Source organism: Carassius gibelio, chromosome A2 (assembly GCF_023724105.1).
Source record: "Carassius gibelio isolate Cgi1373 ecotype wild population from Czech Republic chromosome A2, carGib1.2-hapl.c, whole genome shotgun sequence".
Lineage (NCBI taxonomy): Eukaryota > Metazoa > Chordata > Actinopteri > Cypriniformes > Cyprinidae > Carassius > Carassius gibelio.
This window is the reverse complement of record NC_068372.1, coordinates 9803851-9819970: the sequence shown is the minus strand read 5'-3', so window position 1 is coordinate 9819970 and position 16120 is coordinate 9803851. Positions and strand designations below refer to the sequence as shown.

The following is a 16120-nucleotide window of genomic DNA, read 5'->3' as shown; positions in this document are numbered from 1 at the left end:
TGTAAAGTGTTACTACACACACACACACACACACACACACACACACATATTTATACTACAATCATTCAAAATTATTTACATATCCACTATTATTACATATTATACACCAACAATACTGACAAAGGACTCAAAAGACATAGAACATTGTTCTTTTGAACTTCCTCTACAGTGCTTCTGTATTTCTACTGAATTACTCTCACAGTTGAGAGTGAGAACAAGAGAAATGCAGTTGTCACTGTAGTGAATCACATGACTCCAACAGGGTGTGACAGAAGATCTGTGAGAAGGCTGTTAACATTTACAGTCAAGGCCTCTCCCACTCACCCCCATATATAAACTATTACACACACACACACACACAAAGGTGGCTTTTACACCTTCGCGTTTAATCATCTACTATTGCAAACAGCAACATACTGTGTGCCTCTGACTGTCTCTCTCAACAGATGACAGTCTCTGACTTTTAGTTCAACTTGAGAAGGCAGCGCCAGGCATAAAACCTTAACATTTGTTGGTAAACAGGCCCAATGTATGTAATGTAATCAATGTATGTAATCAAATTCAAAAAGTAACACAAGTGTTCTATTTTGTAGGCAAAAAAAAAAAAAGATATTAAAGCCTTTAATATTTAGTTCATAGCCTACATCAGACATAAATCGGGAGATTAATATTTAAAAGGGTTGGTTTTATTTCCTTTCTTTCATTTTCTGTCTTTTTTTTTTTTTACATTTTGGACACTAATAAGCACTGAGGTGGCTTAATGTCTGCAATGACTGGTCTTCCAGGGAAAGGCCCACACCCTGTCTTACAATAAGGTAATGAGAATTTGATCACTTTATCATCATAGTTATGTACAACACAAAGGGAACGAATCTAGCAAAGATTGTTCTAGAAGAAACATTTGAAGCAACCTAATGAGCCATGAGAAAATGACTAATATAATATGAGCTGACCAGTCGCAAATATTCTTCCTTTTCTCTGCTGAAGCTGTCTAATCAAGTAGCGATTATCTGATGGCACCGTTGAATTATGAGCTTTTTTTTTATATAGAAAGCAAACTTAAATTACTCTGTAGTTGTAATTATCAAATAATGTATGGATATGCCAACTCTAGTGTTTTACCTAATGTGTAGATGATTGCCTTGTCCAAGAAAACAGTTTAAAGGGAATTCCAACAACAAAACATAAACGAATAATAATAATGTAGAGTTAAAATGATAATGCTGTCGCTAAAATCATTGACCAGTGCTAATAACAGACACAGACATTGTGTCCCTATTGTGTTCGTTGAATTTATTTTACATTGTGGGGTCAAAGTCCATGCAGGCGGCCTGATAGAGACTCTCTTTTTAGTGGCCTAGCATTTAATAAATACGATAGTTTAAAATAGATCATATATAGCCTACAGTCAGAAAAGAAAGAAAGCGTTCGATACCAGTGTTCAGGGTCATTTTTTTCTTTCTTTCTTTTTCTTTTTTTGACGTTTATTTTGATCGACGGTGACGTGAAATTTGCTCTCCTTATTTCAGTGAGAAGCAGTGATAACCGATATGTCTGATGTGTGTGACAGCAGCTCATTACTCTGAAATGCGTTTCTCACATACTCGCAATATCCCATAGCCTATATATGTAAACGTCAAAGAGAAGCTTTACATTGCAGTTCTCGCTTTTTTCTCACTTTAGCATGCTTCGGTGAGGTAAACAGGCCTTATTTAATGTGAGATGTGTCTTACTAAAAAAAGTTGTTGTTTTTACTGTTGATGATGATGATGATATTTGTTTGTAAACAACAATGTGACTTGTTTATTGTATTTGTTTTAACAGTTTTAATTCGTTTAAATACTAAGGTTAGTTCTTAATAAGTTGCATCTTTCTTTAATTCTAAACCAGAAGTTCCGTTTTTTTATGTTATTTATTTATTATTTATTTTGCGGGTTTCTCCAAATAAAAGAAAGGAAACGATTTTATTTCTCTACGCCTTTGATTATTATTATGAGACGAACACAGATCATGGCAGAGCAGCTCATCTGTCAGATAACTAACGCATGCATCATGTTTTCACACGTGCTCCTAAACTGTCTGGACATAGCGGCTGTACTCATTTATGGACAAATACTCCAGTTGCAACTGACTACGAAAAATATATCATTTTATATTGCATAGTCACATTTTTCTCATATAGTGACAAGAACGATTTTTATTTTAATAACAATCCTTTATAAGGAATTCACTGTCTAAAACACATCATATAAAACACCGGCTAATACACAACTTTTCTTTTCTTTTTTTCTTGTAAAGCATTTTTAAAACGGCTTCAGATACCCGTGACACAGATTGTTAGGGAAATTATGTAGCTATTATTAGGCTAGAACTGCCGTTATAATAGACTATAAATAAATATACCCTAGCCTATATTTTTATTCATAACATACATGAGTATTTAACTCAATTGCGTAATAACAACTCATAACTCAAGTAATAAAATAGTTCATTGTTGGTTATCGATTAAAATGAAGAACAAAAGAGTCACCACCACGACTTTAAATTGATTAATCTATTTGGCATCCTCCCATACTTGATCAGGTCACAATACATTGTATATTCTGCGCGAATAAATTATCAGCTGTTCAAAGCGAAGCATTCAGTAATAGCCCAGCTATTGCCCGCTGTGTGTTTATGTAGGATCTCTTACAATCCTAAACGATGCCCCATCGTCTTAGATAAACTAATTAGCAACGACCCTAATTTGCATAGCAAAGATGAAGTTCAACATCAAAACAAATAGAAGAATAAATTATTTCATCAATATGTTTTTTTTTTCATAGTTCTTTTTTTTAGGGGGGGAGGGGGTTACTCCTACATTACACAAACATTTCAACAGAACACAATTAAAACATATAAAATATTACTCCTATAAAAGCTAGCTACCATTCAGATTTGGAAACGGATTTATTAATCGAAAAGGCATTTTGCTCACTTATATGTTCAAACTGTAATAGGCTATAGGACTAACATATATTTCTGGCAGTTAATAAAAAAATAAAAAAATAAAATAAAAAAATAAAAAAGAACAAAGAAATACCTTCAATTATCCGACATTTTGTGCCGACATATTACTGAATGAAGTATGAACTGCTTATAGATTATTGCTTTAAATTACAATTTCGACCCACTTGTAGGCTACTTGTCTTTCAGGAAACAAATATAGCCTAGGCTATTTTGTTTTTCCGAGAAAAAAAAAAATGATCTGAAGCAATTAAATATGTTCCGTCCATTTTGGGAAAATGTAGTTAGATTTGTAAGACTCGCATTTTCCGTTCGAAATCAAGGACATCAAAACTAAGTAAGATGGAAAGTGAAGAGCAGCACCCCTATCGAGCAGATGTGTTTGCTCAAGCTGGAATCCAATCAGAGCCTCTGAGCACAGCAGGCACCTCCTCTCTTAAACATCGTCACGAGTGAACAGAGAACTTTCATTCCTAATAGTTCTCCAAGTCCTGCAACCACACAACCGCTGGATCCTGCGAACACAACTAATGGCAAACCACCAATAGGTCAGTGGCGACTTTGTTCTTTGAACATATTCTTGTCTTGCTTATAAATGTGTTCTCCAGCTCTTATCAAATCTCCGGTCTTGGTGCTGTTTTCGATGCCAGCTGAGGAGAGCCTAATTTCGGGTATTTTTTTCTTTACCCTGCCTCTCTCTCTCTCTCTTATCTTTTGTGGGTCTTATCAAGTGGTTATCTCTTTTCTGCAAAGACATATTACGTTTTGTTTCCTATCTGTTACGTTGTGTGTGTGTTTTTTTTCTATCTTTCTTTTTTTTTTTTTTTTTGGTAATTATGATGAGGCTACATCATGGGGGGGACGGGTTCATGACTCGGATGGGTTCAGATCTTCAGTGTAAAGCCCTGTGTGGGGTGTGTATGTGCGTGCGCGTGTGTTTATGGGAATAGTGAAGTTGGGTTCAATGCACGTCATGCAGCTTAACATTCAAATTTAGAACATCACAAGATGCCAAACCAATTATGAATGATTCGAGAAAGTTTGTAGGCCACCATTACGGGCTTTCTGAAGTGAAACTCTTCCACCGCGACAAAAGAAAAAGTGATCATATTTCATTTAATATTTGCGAAGTGCTTATAATTCAGTTAAGATTCGGGGAAGCTTTAACAGTTGGTTATTTGCCTCTTTGGCATTTATTGTAATTTATTTATTTTTTCTTTCTAATTTATAACTCTATATACGTTTCTCAAATTATTTTGTTCTCTTTTTCAGTGCACTCTGTCTTTTCCACACACTGTGAGATATAAAAGGGATCCTGGATGGACCTGGGTGATAACAGCTGGTCCATGGTCAAGCGCGAGGTGTCCAGCAGCAGCCCAGGGTCTCCGGCTGAGCAGAGCTACCTGAACACTGACCGCAGGGACCGGCTGAGATCACCGGCGCCGACGCACCTGGACGCGGTGGGAGCGCGTCGCGCCGAGGGCAGGCCCCTACACTCCTACCTCCACTTTGGCCATCCCAACAACGCCCTGTCCAATTCTGACGACGTTACACTCTTCACGGATTTAGACCACGGCAACAAACTCATCATCTCAGGTGGGCACACCAGGGAGACGCAGAAGGGAGGCTTAATTGTGGACCCTACCGACATGTATCAGACCCTGGCCATCGCCGCGGCCCAGAGTCAGGCCGGTTATAACGACACGCCACCGACCGGTTACATGCACTCCAACCCAAATTCTCCCGTTTATGTGCCGACGTCTCGCGTTGGGACGATGATACCGAGTTTGTCGTACCTACAACCCGGCGTGTCATCACAGCCGAGCCATGGCGTCAGCAGTCACTCGGTCTGGTCACAGTCCGCCCCAGAGAGCCCGTCCTACAGCACTGGAAGCCCACATACCTCCAGCCGTTTCCACTACTCCCCCAGTCCGCCTATGAATAACGGCACATCTAGGGATACCAGCTACACGAATCCTCTGAATGTAAACAGTCGTGACCAGTACCTGTCACGACCAATAAGTGGATCTTACACGAGCCCGTATTCTCCGTATGCTGCACCGCAGCTCTCCCAGTTACCGGCGGCGTGGCCTGCGGGGCCCTTCGAGAACTCCATGCTGCATTCCCTGCAGTCCAGAAGCGCACCACTGTCTATCAGGGGACCGAACGGAGGTACGTATAGCTATTCATCATATCAAAAGCCTTTTTGACTGTGAAATACCAAACCCTCCTTTCCCTCACATTTTGGGCAGCGTGTGAATATTAAGTTATAATAAATATTATTATATATATTAATAATGTATTAATAATTAATGTTAATGTATTTATTGGTGCATTTATTTGTCAAATAGCTGCTAAATATTTAAATGTTAAGGCACGTAATTTTCTGGGTGCAGTCGTTGGCGCCAAAATCAGATCAAATTGTTTTTAAAGGCAAAAATTAAAGCTATGTCATTTTTTTAAAAATACTTCTACCATATTTCTTAAGTCTATATAGAGGCTAATGCACTGCCAGATCAGTTATGTTTACCTTCTGTAAACGATTTCTGTTCTTTAGCTGCTGTTTGGCGACAGGTGAAAATACAAGATATCGAACATTTTTTATTTTATATATATATGTATGCAATGCTACAGAAATAAAAATAAATGTATCAATTTAGGCTACTAATTCTATCGTTTCGAATTCAAATCACAAATATTTATTACAACAAAAGGTGACGCCATTTAAAATAATTTTGACAAACTGTCTGAGGATATCAACGAAGTTCTGTTCCAGCCCATGGTATCTTTTAATGTTTCTAATTAAGCTTTAGGCTAGTGTCCATGTTTCAGGTGTACAATATAATTAATTAATTGCGATTAAAATAAAAATGTTTAGTTAGGCTAATTACAAGCTGCTCCAAAAAACAACACAAAGTGGATAATTAGAAGTTGCAGAGTAAACCAATAATCACATTTGTCATTAATGCTATTAGTCTGTGACAGTGTGTCATGTCTGCGTAATTCATTTGGCATACATTGCAGTTGATGGTGAATGTGCTGTTGACTGACGGGGAACTCTCTGTGTCTCAGATTTGTTGGAGGACATGATGGAGAGTCGCGAGTGCGTCAACTGCGGCTCCATTTCCACCCCGCTGTGGAGACGCGACGGCACGGGTCACTTTCTCTGTAACGCCTGCGGTCTGTACAGCAAAATGAATGGACTCAGCCGACCATTAATTAAACCTCAGAAGCGTATGGTGAGCACCGACTTGATGAACTACTTAACCACTCAGTTTCCTGCCTATTTATTGCAAACAATAGCCAGAGGTTATCTGGGAACATCTCCACACGTCTACTCCCATAATAGCGCGATTTTTATTGGCGAGACAAGTTTGCATGCACTGAACATTAATTGTTTAGGGTACAAAAAGAGTACGCATATATATATATATATATATATATATATATATATATATATATATATATATATATATATATATATATTAATGTAATCATTTTTAATCAAGTAGCCTAATTGAACACTTTTTATTTTTTACTTTATATATGTATATATAGTCACAATAGACAAAAGGTCTAATATTTGGAAATATACATTTAATCTGCCAGACATTGATGTATAGATCACAGCGATTTCATTTTACCACTCTGTATTAATGATAATGAGAGACCTCATTTTTATTAGTATCAATTAATGAAATTGTAAATTGCTTCTCCAGTCGTCTTCGAGGCGGATCGGCCTGTCCTGCGCCAACTGCCAGACCAGCACTACAACACTGTGGCGCCGAAACGCAGACGGAGAGCCCGTGTGCAACGCGTGTGGACTTTACACAAAGTTACACGGGGTATGCTATATATAATATTGCGTGAAAACAAGATTTGATACAATGGAAAAAATTATGAACTGATATACATTTAAAATAAACGGGAGAAAGCTATACGTGCCATTATAGTATTTTAAAATCTGATGAAAGTATTTATTTATTTATTTTTTAGGTGCCTAGGCCCCTTGCCATGAAAAAAGAAGGTATTCAGACAAGGAAAAGAAAACCAAAAACCTTGAACAAAACAAAGGGATCATCTGGTATGTTAAACACTAATGATAAAAAACTCAATCAAGTTAAAATATTTCATTTATAATTGCACTGAGGATAAATGCAGGTCAACTAACTGGTTAAAATTATTCACAGGAAGTAGTTCTGTCCCAATGACTCCAACGTCTTCATCATCTTCTAATTCAGAAGAGTGCACAAAGAACAGTCCTTCATCAACACAGGTGCCGTAATATAACATCATAAAGTTTATATACCCTTATTTTTTGCTGCATTTGCATAAAAATGAGTCAACAATGTGCCAAACCTTACACAGCTAAAAAGTTGCTGGTGTTTGAAAATGATTTTTCTGTATGACTCATAAAACTTTATACAAAGAGACCACAGCTGGTTTGCATATTATTTGTCATATTGACATTCTCTGGTTCGATCCAGGTCAACTCTTCGATGCTGGTGGGCCAAGCTGATGTTTCAGGCACGACTGGCTCCATGGTGAAGTATCCTGGCCAGGAGAGCCTGTACACGAATGTAGGCCTGACGTCCACAACTGATGTAGCAACCTCTGTGAGAGGGGACACTTGGTGCCCCATGGCCTTGGCCTAAACCCTGGCATTATGGGATGGGAGCCATTTGCTGTCCTTCAGCTCTCTTGAACGTCCCTTGGCGTTGTTCTTCAAATCTCTCAGGCCGTGGGGTGTCATCTGTTTTTGGTCTGCGTTAGTGATCTCGAGCAGAGGCTTGATCTGTTCCAAATACTCCCGTTTTGGTTTCACCTGTGGAATACTGGACATACATGACGGAGATGATCTTTTCTGCTCTGCACTAGAGGACGATACCTGAGAGCGTCTGCTTTAACGTGCCTTCGGTACTTTCAGAGCACACCCTGCACCGCGAATGTTGCTCGGAAGAGTAAGTGGATCAAAAATGATTTCTTGAAAGTAGTATTGTACATATTGATGCTAACGGATACTTCGCCCATCTGGAAAGACAAAGTTGTTATTCGGATTTTGGCGATCTGAAGAGAAAATGTTTGATCTTTCTGAAACTGGAATTGAGGATGAAGTGTCAAGGTGTTCTTTCGAGGAATGCAAACATATTTATGAAGCTACCGTTCAATGTTCAAATAATGCATATATTTGTCAATAAAGATCATTTCAAATAGTGTAGGATTGAAGCCTTGCCCTTCCTTTAGAAATCTTTGGTTTCAAGCATGATGTTGTTGCAGTGGATGTTGCTCACTAATCTGCACACCATCTATGTGGAAAGAAAAAGAAAAGAAAAAAGGTCTCTTAGAAGAATGGGCTGTTTTGTGATGGTTTAACAGGGTATCACAGATCACAGGAACTCACACGAGACTTGTAGTGTTATGTTCGACTACACATTTTCCTAGAGATCACTATCAAATGTAAATGGTCTAATCAAAATTCATAGTGAAGAATTTTTTTTTTTTTTTTTTTGAGAAATCAGAATGGCTTAAATCATCAGCAAAGCATAAATTGAAAGGACCTTTATATCTCTGTTAGAACAAACGGCGCTCAGGATTTCATTTCTGATGCATTTTTTGTTACAACACAAAACTGCAAAAAAATGATTTTGGATGTGAGACTACCTAACATGTGACACTGATGCGTGAATGTCAGTGCATATTGCTGTTTATTTGTTTTAGTTTTTTTTACAATTATGCTTTCACGATTTGTTGAATGTTTTAGAGAGAGAGAAATGTGTGCCAGAATCGTTTCTTGTGAGTTACAATCTAAACCACAAACATGATGCACAATGACAGTAATTAATGAGCTATCTAAAGAGTTGAATTCACTCATGAAAGAGTCGGTCTCAAGTGGTTTTGGCGTCCATGATTTACTGCCTCTGATCTGTTAAACAGTTACCCAACTACAAGTTCCCCGTGTAAATATCTTATGGCTTTGAAATGCGGGACTAAAGGAGCACCAGAAGAGCCTTCTTCAAATGATTACTCCTTAGAGCAGCAAAGTATTTCCATGACCGTCACATTTTTGGACAAGCTCATAGAGTGTCATAGAGAAAATGTGTGAACAACACGAGAAACATTTTGCTATCATTGTGATTCTCAGCCTTTATAAACTCTAGAATTATTTATTTCTGCAATGTAGTGTGTTGTTAGAGGTATTTGTTTATTTTATTTGAAATAACGTATTTGTATTTTATGGTTGTATTTTTTTTTGGTATAATTTCAGTTCCAATGTATTTTGATTTTTGTCATCTGGGTTAAACAGACTTATTTGTTATGGTTTTGTCTTGAGGTAATTCAAAATATGTTGAATCGCAAGGTGTGTTTTCCTTCTCTTTTTGTAGATTTTAACATTTATTATGGAAGGTTCTTCATACTCTTCACATGAACCACTGGAACCACATCATTTGTAATTATGATAGTTTTATTTAAAATGATTTTACTGATTTTATTGTCATCAACAGTCATGTAGCACATTTTCTTGGGGGGGGGGGGGGGGGGGTAAAATGTTCTTAAACCATTGACTGTTTTCCAGTGTATAGAGGAGTAAGTATTTCATTATTAGATTTTTATTTTATTTAAATTGTCTCTCAGATTAGTTTATTATCACTGGAACAATAAATAAGAGCCATGACTAAAGTGGTTGTTTTTCCCATCCCTTATTTCAGTTGTAAAGGTATTCAAATTGTTTTAATTTAATCAAGTATCAATCAATATCGTTAAACAACAAAGTCTATCTTTGCATTGATTTTCTATGTTTAACACTCAAAGGCCAGTTGTTTGCTCATGGATCACATATCATTTTGTTTGTTGGTACACTGAAGCTAATTTAAAACTTGAAATTTGTATTTCAACAATAGTAACCTTTCACAAATATTTGTATTATAATCACATAATCACAAATGATGACTTAAAATGGCCGGATCTGAATTTGGGTCGATGATGAACATTATCGATGTTAAAATGAAACATTGAGTGACGTTTCTAGTGAATCCGAAGACTGCTTAAGCCTGAGCCCTGCCCAGATGAGTTACTGGTTTATGTGAACTCTTGACATTTGAATGTGCTGAGCTTCGCTTCAAAGTTGCACTTTGATTTACGGCTGATTGATGACGTCTCGGCTCCAATAGTTTGCAGATCTCTGATGTAATGTCTTTTGCTGTTTGTGATAGACACAGCGTGCTTTGACAGACTGATACGTCATGTTCCCAACACATCTTTTGCTGGAGATCACTGAAAGGAATATATGTGGAAAAAACTGAGACTCAGATCCAATTGCTGTATTGTTGCTTTTTTTGTAGTGCATCCAGTATAAAAGTTTGTTTCAAATCTTTGTTTAAATTGTTTCAAATTCTGTTAACATTCTGTCTTACATTGTAAATCCCTTTGTCTGTTTGGCCGTTGCAACACCATAACACCAGCCCAGCCTAGTATTTCCACAGAGCAAAAGTTGCTCCCTGCTGCCCTTTTGAACTACATTTACCCTCTTTGCTTCAGAGAGAAGTACCAGCCACAACATAAAGCTTAATAACTCAGAAACACACTCCATTAATAACTGCTTTGGCACAGCCCAACAGAAATCACTTAGACTACACTAACGTCACATTACATTCCAGCTCCTTTCTCCTGTCACCTACCGCTCTATCCTTGATTGAGATTTATTCTTATGCATTCTGGTTATCTTCCCAGGGTGTATGACATATTGCTATGAGGTTTATTGGGGGCTGGGATCTGTGAAGGATTTCAGCAAATTCTTCTGTTTGTGACCGAGGGCTGAGAGTGGTAATCTGTGCCAAGACGCTCCACGCAAGCACGGTTCTAGTGGTACAAGTTAGTATTGCATATCCGACTGCTTTTTTCAATGTGTAGGGTACATACTGCCAAAACCACACACTGCAAAACAAATCATATTCTTATTGAGTGTCTTGTCTCAATATATGTATACGGGTATATCAATATATCAAGTGTCAAGAGTGAATATCTAAAGATTTTGTGAAGAAGCAAAACTACTTTAGACCATGTTTTCAGAGACATCTCCAACAAAGCTATATTTTGTCTTACTGCACTGGCAGATTTGTATTTATGTGTTTTAAGTAAAAAAAACAAGTAAGGAACACCGGCAATGCAGATAGATAAAATAAGCAAGATGCAACAATGCATAAAAATATCATCAAACTATTATTATTATTATCGTTATACTGTTATATGAACTAGAAAATTATATTACTTGTAATTAGAGAAATAATCTGGGGATTGTCCTGATATGATATTTGTGTATGAGTTCGAACCACCGTAAAAAAAAAAAAAAAAAAAAAAAAAAATTAATAATTGAAATTTTGAAGCAGAAAGACTGGAAAAAAATAGTAAAAATATTTCACAATAATTTTTGTTTTATTTACAATTTTGAAAGATCAATTTTTTTAAACAACATACGGTAAAAACTTTAATTATTTTATGCTAATTTTTTACTTGTCCGTTATGCATATTGTGGTTTTATATTACATCTTGTTGTTAAATTCATGTTTTAATGCATTATATTTAGTGTTATGTGTGTTACCATGATGGTTTATGTGTATCTTATATATATTAGTTTTACCCTCAATTTTTTTTTTTTTTTTTTTTTTACAGTACAATTCCTTACAACCACAGCTGCTGTTTTTTTAATGTGACAGTATTGCTTTCAATATGTCAACACCAAATAATATTTTTTATTTCAAGGTATTTAAAATGCCCATACACAATGCTCTGAATAGATCTTTGTCTGTAAACTTGTGTACTGTTGTGTTTAAGTTTGGGACAAGACCACTCCTAAAAATAAAATATATTAGCTTTAATAAAAGACACATATCACACAACTGAGACAATCATCATGAATACTTATTCCTAAGATTAAGGAGATTATTAAAAATAGATGGTCTACGGTCAAGCAATCAAATGTGTGTCTTCTTGGATCTTTAAGAGACATATACATGGGTTCATCCATTTGTCTTTTGACAGATCTTGTCCTGTAGAAAGCTTCAGATCTTACTTGAGAAATCACATTTGAATTTTATTTAAAACTGAAAATTTGTTGTACTTTAATCAATCAGGTGACACTTTACCATGCACTACACTGCAGGTATGTGCAATAGAATTATATACGCACACATTTCCCTTAAAATCAACACTGAGTTTTGGTTTAATTCCAAAGCCTCTAATGTCCAGTACTGAACTATGTATTTGGACACTGAATAAAAGGGTCAATGTCACCCTCTCCTTTCTGGGCTGGGGTTGAAGTCCACCCTGTGCCAAAGTAAACATGAAGGAGGTCTCAAGACTAAGAACTGAGACCCTTAGGCTGTTTGAAAATGGGTAAAGAATGGTTTTCCCCTAGGGGGAGTTACCCAACGGATCTCGGCGAGGGACTGTCTGTGTCTAAAGCCTCCGGAAGAGATGGGATCACTGACGCAGCCCTTGAGGATTTCTAGTCAAATTCAGCACAATTTCCAACTGATATTTCCCCAAACTAACAGGCCTGACATTCTGAAAAAGGAAATCCTGAAGATATTTCCTTAGGAATATGAGTACTATATTTCTATGACATATTGCGAAGGAATGACAATATAATGGAATAATGAAGACATGGCAGTTCGGTGCAGTGTTTCTTTATTCCTACCACATTTTTTGACAATAAAGAATGTATTATTTATTATAGACTATGGAACATGTATGGAATGTGCATTACATTTAAAAAAATTGAACATAATAAGGCGAAAGACTACCAGTAAAAAGTTTGGAAACAATAAGATTTTTTTATCATTAGTAAGTTTGAATGTTGATGAAGAATGTTTATTTGATCAAAAACACAGGACAAAACTGCTAAATGAAACACTTAAATCAGCCCCTAAACATCACATATAAAGAATTAAAGTGTGATTGGTGGTTAAGCAGCTAGAAATACCCTTAGCTCCTGGTGGCAGATGCTGTAACTACATGATTATGCTGGCAAAAAAAAAAAAAAAAGTATTCTCTCACTGACAGTCATAATATTGAAAATGCAAGCAACATATAATTATGATAGCTTTCTCTGTGTATTTTACATCCTTGGCTATAGATACAAAATCAGAATTTTGGCTGACAAAAGAGGGTTTGATGAAGCAAGACTGTGGAAGGAGATGAGTAAGTGACTGAAGAAAGCGCAGGAAGCCAAGGCATTAATTTAGTTTTTTGTTTTTGGTGCTCCTCTCCAAATGTCAAATATGAGGAAGTCAAGGGGAGGGGAAATTAGGAAGCACGTAGAAAGAGCTAGGTATACTCTGGAACATGAGAACATTTAGTCTTGAAGAGCGGAAATGCAAGCATTGGTCATAACTGACAACTGCTTGGCCTCCAATAAGGATCTGGAGGATATAACACTCACACTTCCACAAGCTCTGTTTGCAAGGGCAATTGCAAATAGAATTTGTCCCACGAGGCAGACTAACCTTCCTGAGAAGTTCTTAATTTTAGAAAAGCACGTTAAATAAAAACATTGCTTCTTATATTAGCAGACTACTTTTCATTCTTCTTATTCAAGTGTGATTAAAAAATAAAAAAAATAAAAAAAAATAAAAAACCTGTTGTTGATCAAACCTGCTCTGCTCTGGTTGCTTTTATTCTAATTCTAATTTGCTAACACTACATGTCATCTTAAATGTTGAGAACATTAGAGGGTAACATGGTTAGGTCAGTTTCTGGGTTATGCTTCATTCATATTCTTAATGGATAGACACCACTCATTGGACAGTTTGTTATGGTGATATCCAGCAGTATAAGCAATTTTTAAGTAAATATATTTTCAAATTGCAAGTATATTTAAGTTTCAAATTCCAAAATATGTTACAAAATGCATTTTGTAAATATTTTTACAATATACAAATATTTTGTGTGAATGTTAACAGTATTTTAAAAATGTGTTTTGTACAATATAATTATATTTTATTGAAAATATATGACATTTTCTGCTAAAATTAATAGTAAAATTTTCAGTATTTCTCAGAGCTTTGGTTTCAAGTATAATTCGTTTGAAGTAATGATGATTTAAATAACATTAACCAGAGAAACAAGTGTTAATGATAAATTCCCTGTGACGTTTGTACTGGCTTCTGTATGCAGGACACCAGAGCAACATACAGACTTTATCGAATTTACTATTTTCTATACTGAGTTAGAGCTGGCTGCAGATAAAGTTTTAATTGTTGGTGATTTTAATGTCCATGTAAAGATGCATTGGGATCAGCTTTTATAGACATTCTGAACTCCATTGGGGTTAGACAACACATGTCAGGTATTCAGGGCCTCCTCAATGACGTAATCATACTTTAGATTTAATACTGTCACACAGAATTGATGTTAAAAGCATTGATTTTCTGCAGCAGAGTGATGGTATCTCGGATCATTATCTAGTCTTGTGTATACTCCATATAGCTAATCCTGCAAATACAACACCTTGTTACAAATATGGTAGAACCATCACTGCTATCACAAAGACTTCTTTGTAAATAATCTTCCTGACTTGTCTCAATTCCTCAGCATATTCAATAGCTCAGAAAATTGATGGTGCAACAGAAACTATTGACTCTCTCTTTTCTAGCACTTTATATATAGTTGCTCCTTATGCTTAATGAAGGTTAAGGAAAACAGTCCGACACCATGGTCTAATGAGCACACTTGCACCTTTAAGACAGCAGCCCAGAGAATGGAGTGTAGCTGGAAGAAAACAAACCTAAAGGTATTTTGTATTGCATTGCCAGAAAGTACCTCTGCTTATAAAAAACCTCTAAAAACTGCTAGCTCTACTTGCCTTTCACTTCTTCGAAGAGAACAAACTAAATCCCAAGCATTTATTCAATACAGTGGCTAAATTAATGGAAAATAAAGGCACAGACAATTCCTAAAAACACAGCTGTAATGACTTTATGAACTTCTTTATTTCCAAGATCCATACTATTAGAGATAAAATTATAACCATGCAGCTGTCAGTCACAGTGTCACATATGATATGGGTCACTATAGACCCCCTTATTAAATTATCAATGTATTTAATATATGTCCCTAAAACCTTCAAATTGTCTGTTATTAAGCCTCTCATAAAAAAAAAATAATAATAATAATAATAAAGAAAAAAAACACACACACACAAATTGATCCAAGGGAGTTAGTTAATTACAGACCAATATCAAATCTCCTCTTTTTTGTCAAAAATGCTAGAAAAGGCAGTATCCTCTCAGCTATGTTCCTTCTTAGAGAGAGAAATGGTATCTGTGAGGATTTCCAGTCAGAATTTAGACCATATCATAGTACTGAGATTGCTCTCATCAGTTACAAATGACCTGCTCTTATCATCCCATCATGGTTGTATTTCTCTATTGGTACTACTGGATCTTAGTACTGCATTTGACACTATAGACCACAACATTATTTTGAGTAGACTACAAAATTATGTTGGCATTAGTAGAATTGCACTGTCATGGTTCAAATCTTATTTTTCTGACTTTCCTCAATTCGTAGCAGTAAATGAAGGGATCACAAATAGAGTATGGAATGTCACAAGGCTCAGTACTAGGACCGTTGCTTTTCAGACATCACATGTTACCCTTTGGGAGACATGATCAGGAAACATGGTGCTAGCTTTCACTGTTATTCTGATGATACACAGCTCTATATTTCTTTACGGCCCAAGAAAACCTACAAATTTGCAACTAATGGAATGCATAGTTAAAAGATAGTTTATAGATATAAAAAACTGAATGACTAGTAATTTCCTATAGCTAAATTCTGAAATAAACTGAGGTTTTAATTATTGAACCAAAAACCGCATGTATTAACCTAAAACACTGTCTAACACTTGATGGCTGTACTGTTAATTCCTCATCATCAGTAAGGAAGCTAGGTGTGCTATTTGATAGCAATCTCTCCTTTAAAAAACATGTTTCTAGCATTTGTAAAACTGGATTTTTCCATCTTAGAATAATATCTTAATTACGACAAATGCACAAACGTTAGTTCATGCGTTCATGACCTAAAGGTAAGATTATTGTTATTATTTATTGGGTGG

General features: G+C 36.1%; 1 protein-coding gene across 3 annotated transcripts; it reads left to right on the top strand.

The window, feature by feature from the left end:
• Positions 1-3303: 3303 nt before the first annotated feature.
• Positions 3304-9781, top strand: LOC128022423 (GATA-binding factor 6-B-like). Of its 3 annotated transcripts, none has more exons than XM_052610001.1 (7): positions 3304-3554; positions 4279-5178; positions 6079-6245; positions 6726-6851; positions 7003-7090; positions 7197-7282; positions 7494-9781. In XM_052610001.1, exons 2-7 carry the CDS (start codon positions 4326-4328, stop codon positions 7659-7661), a joined length of 1488 nt encoding a protein of 495 aa, XP_052465961.1. In that variant the 5' UTR covers positions 3304-3554; positions 4279-4325; the 3' UTR covers positions 7662-9781. The 3 variants fall into 3 exon arrangements, with proteins under 3 accessions (XP_052465961.1, XP_052465971.1, XP_052465977.1); XM_052610011.1 differs by having other exon boundaries at positions 3524-3677; XM_052610017.1 differs by lacking the exon at positions 3304-3554 and adding an exon at positions 3898-4107.
• The last annotated feature ends 6339 nt before the right edge of the window (positions 9782-16120 follow it).

Excerpts from the sequence above, each read along its gene's own strand:
- LOC128022423 (XM_052610001.1), top strand. The coding sequence starts at position 4,326 with ATGGACCTGGGTGATAACAGCTGGTCCATGGTCAAGCGCGAGGTGTCC. Across the intron at positions 6,852-7,002 it reads TTTACACAAAGTTACACGGG|GTGCCTAGGCCCCTTGCCAT; the intron begins GTATGCTATATA and ends TTTATTTTTTAG. Across the intron at positions 7,091-7,196 it reads CAAAACAAAGGGATCATCTG|GAAGTAGTTCTGTCCCAATG; the intron begins GTATGTTAAACA and ends AATTATTCACAG.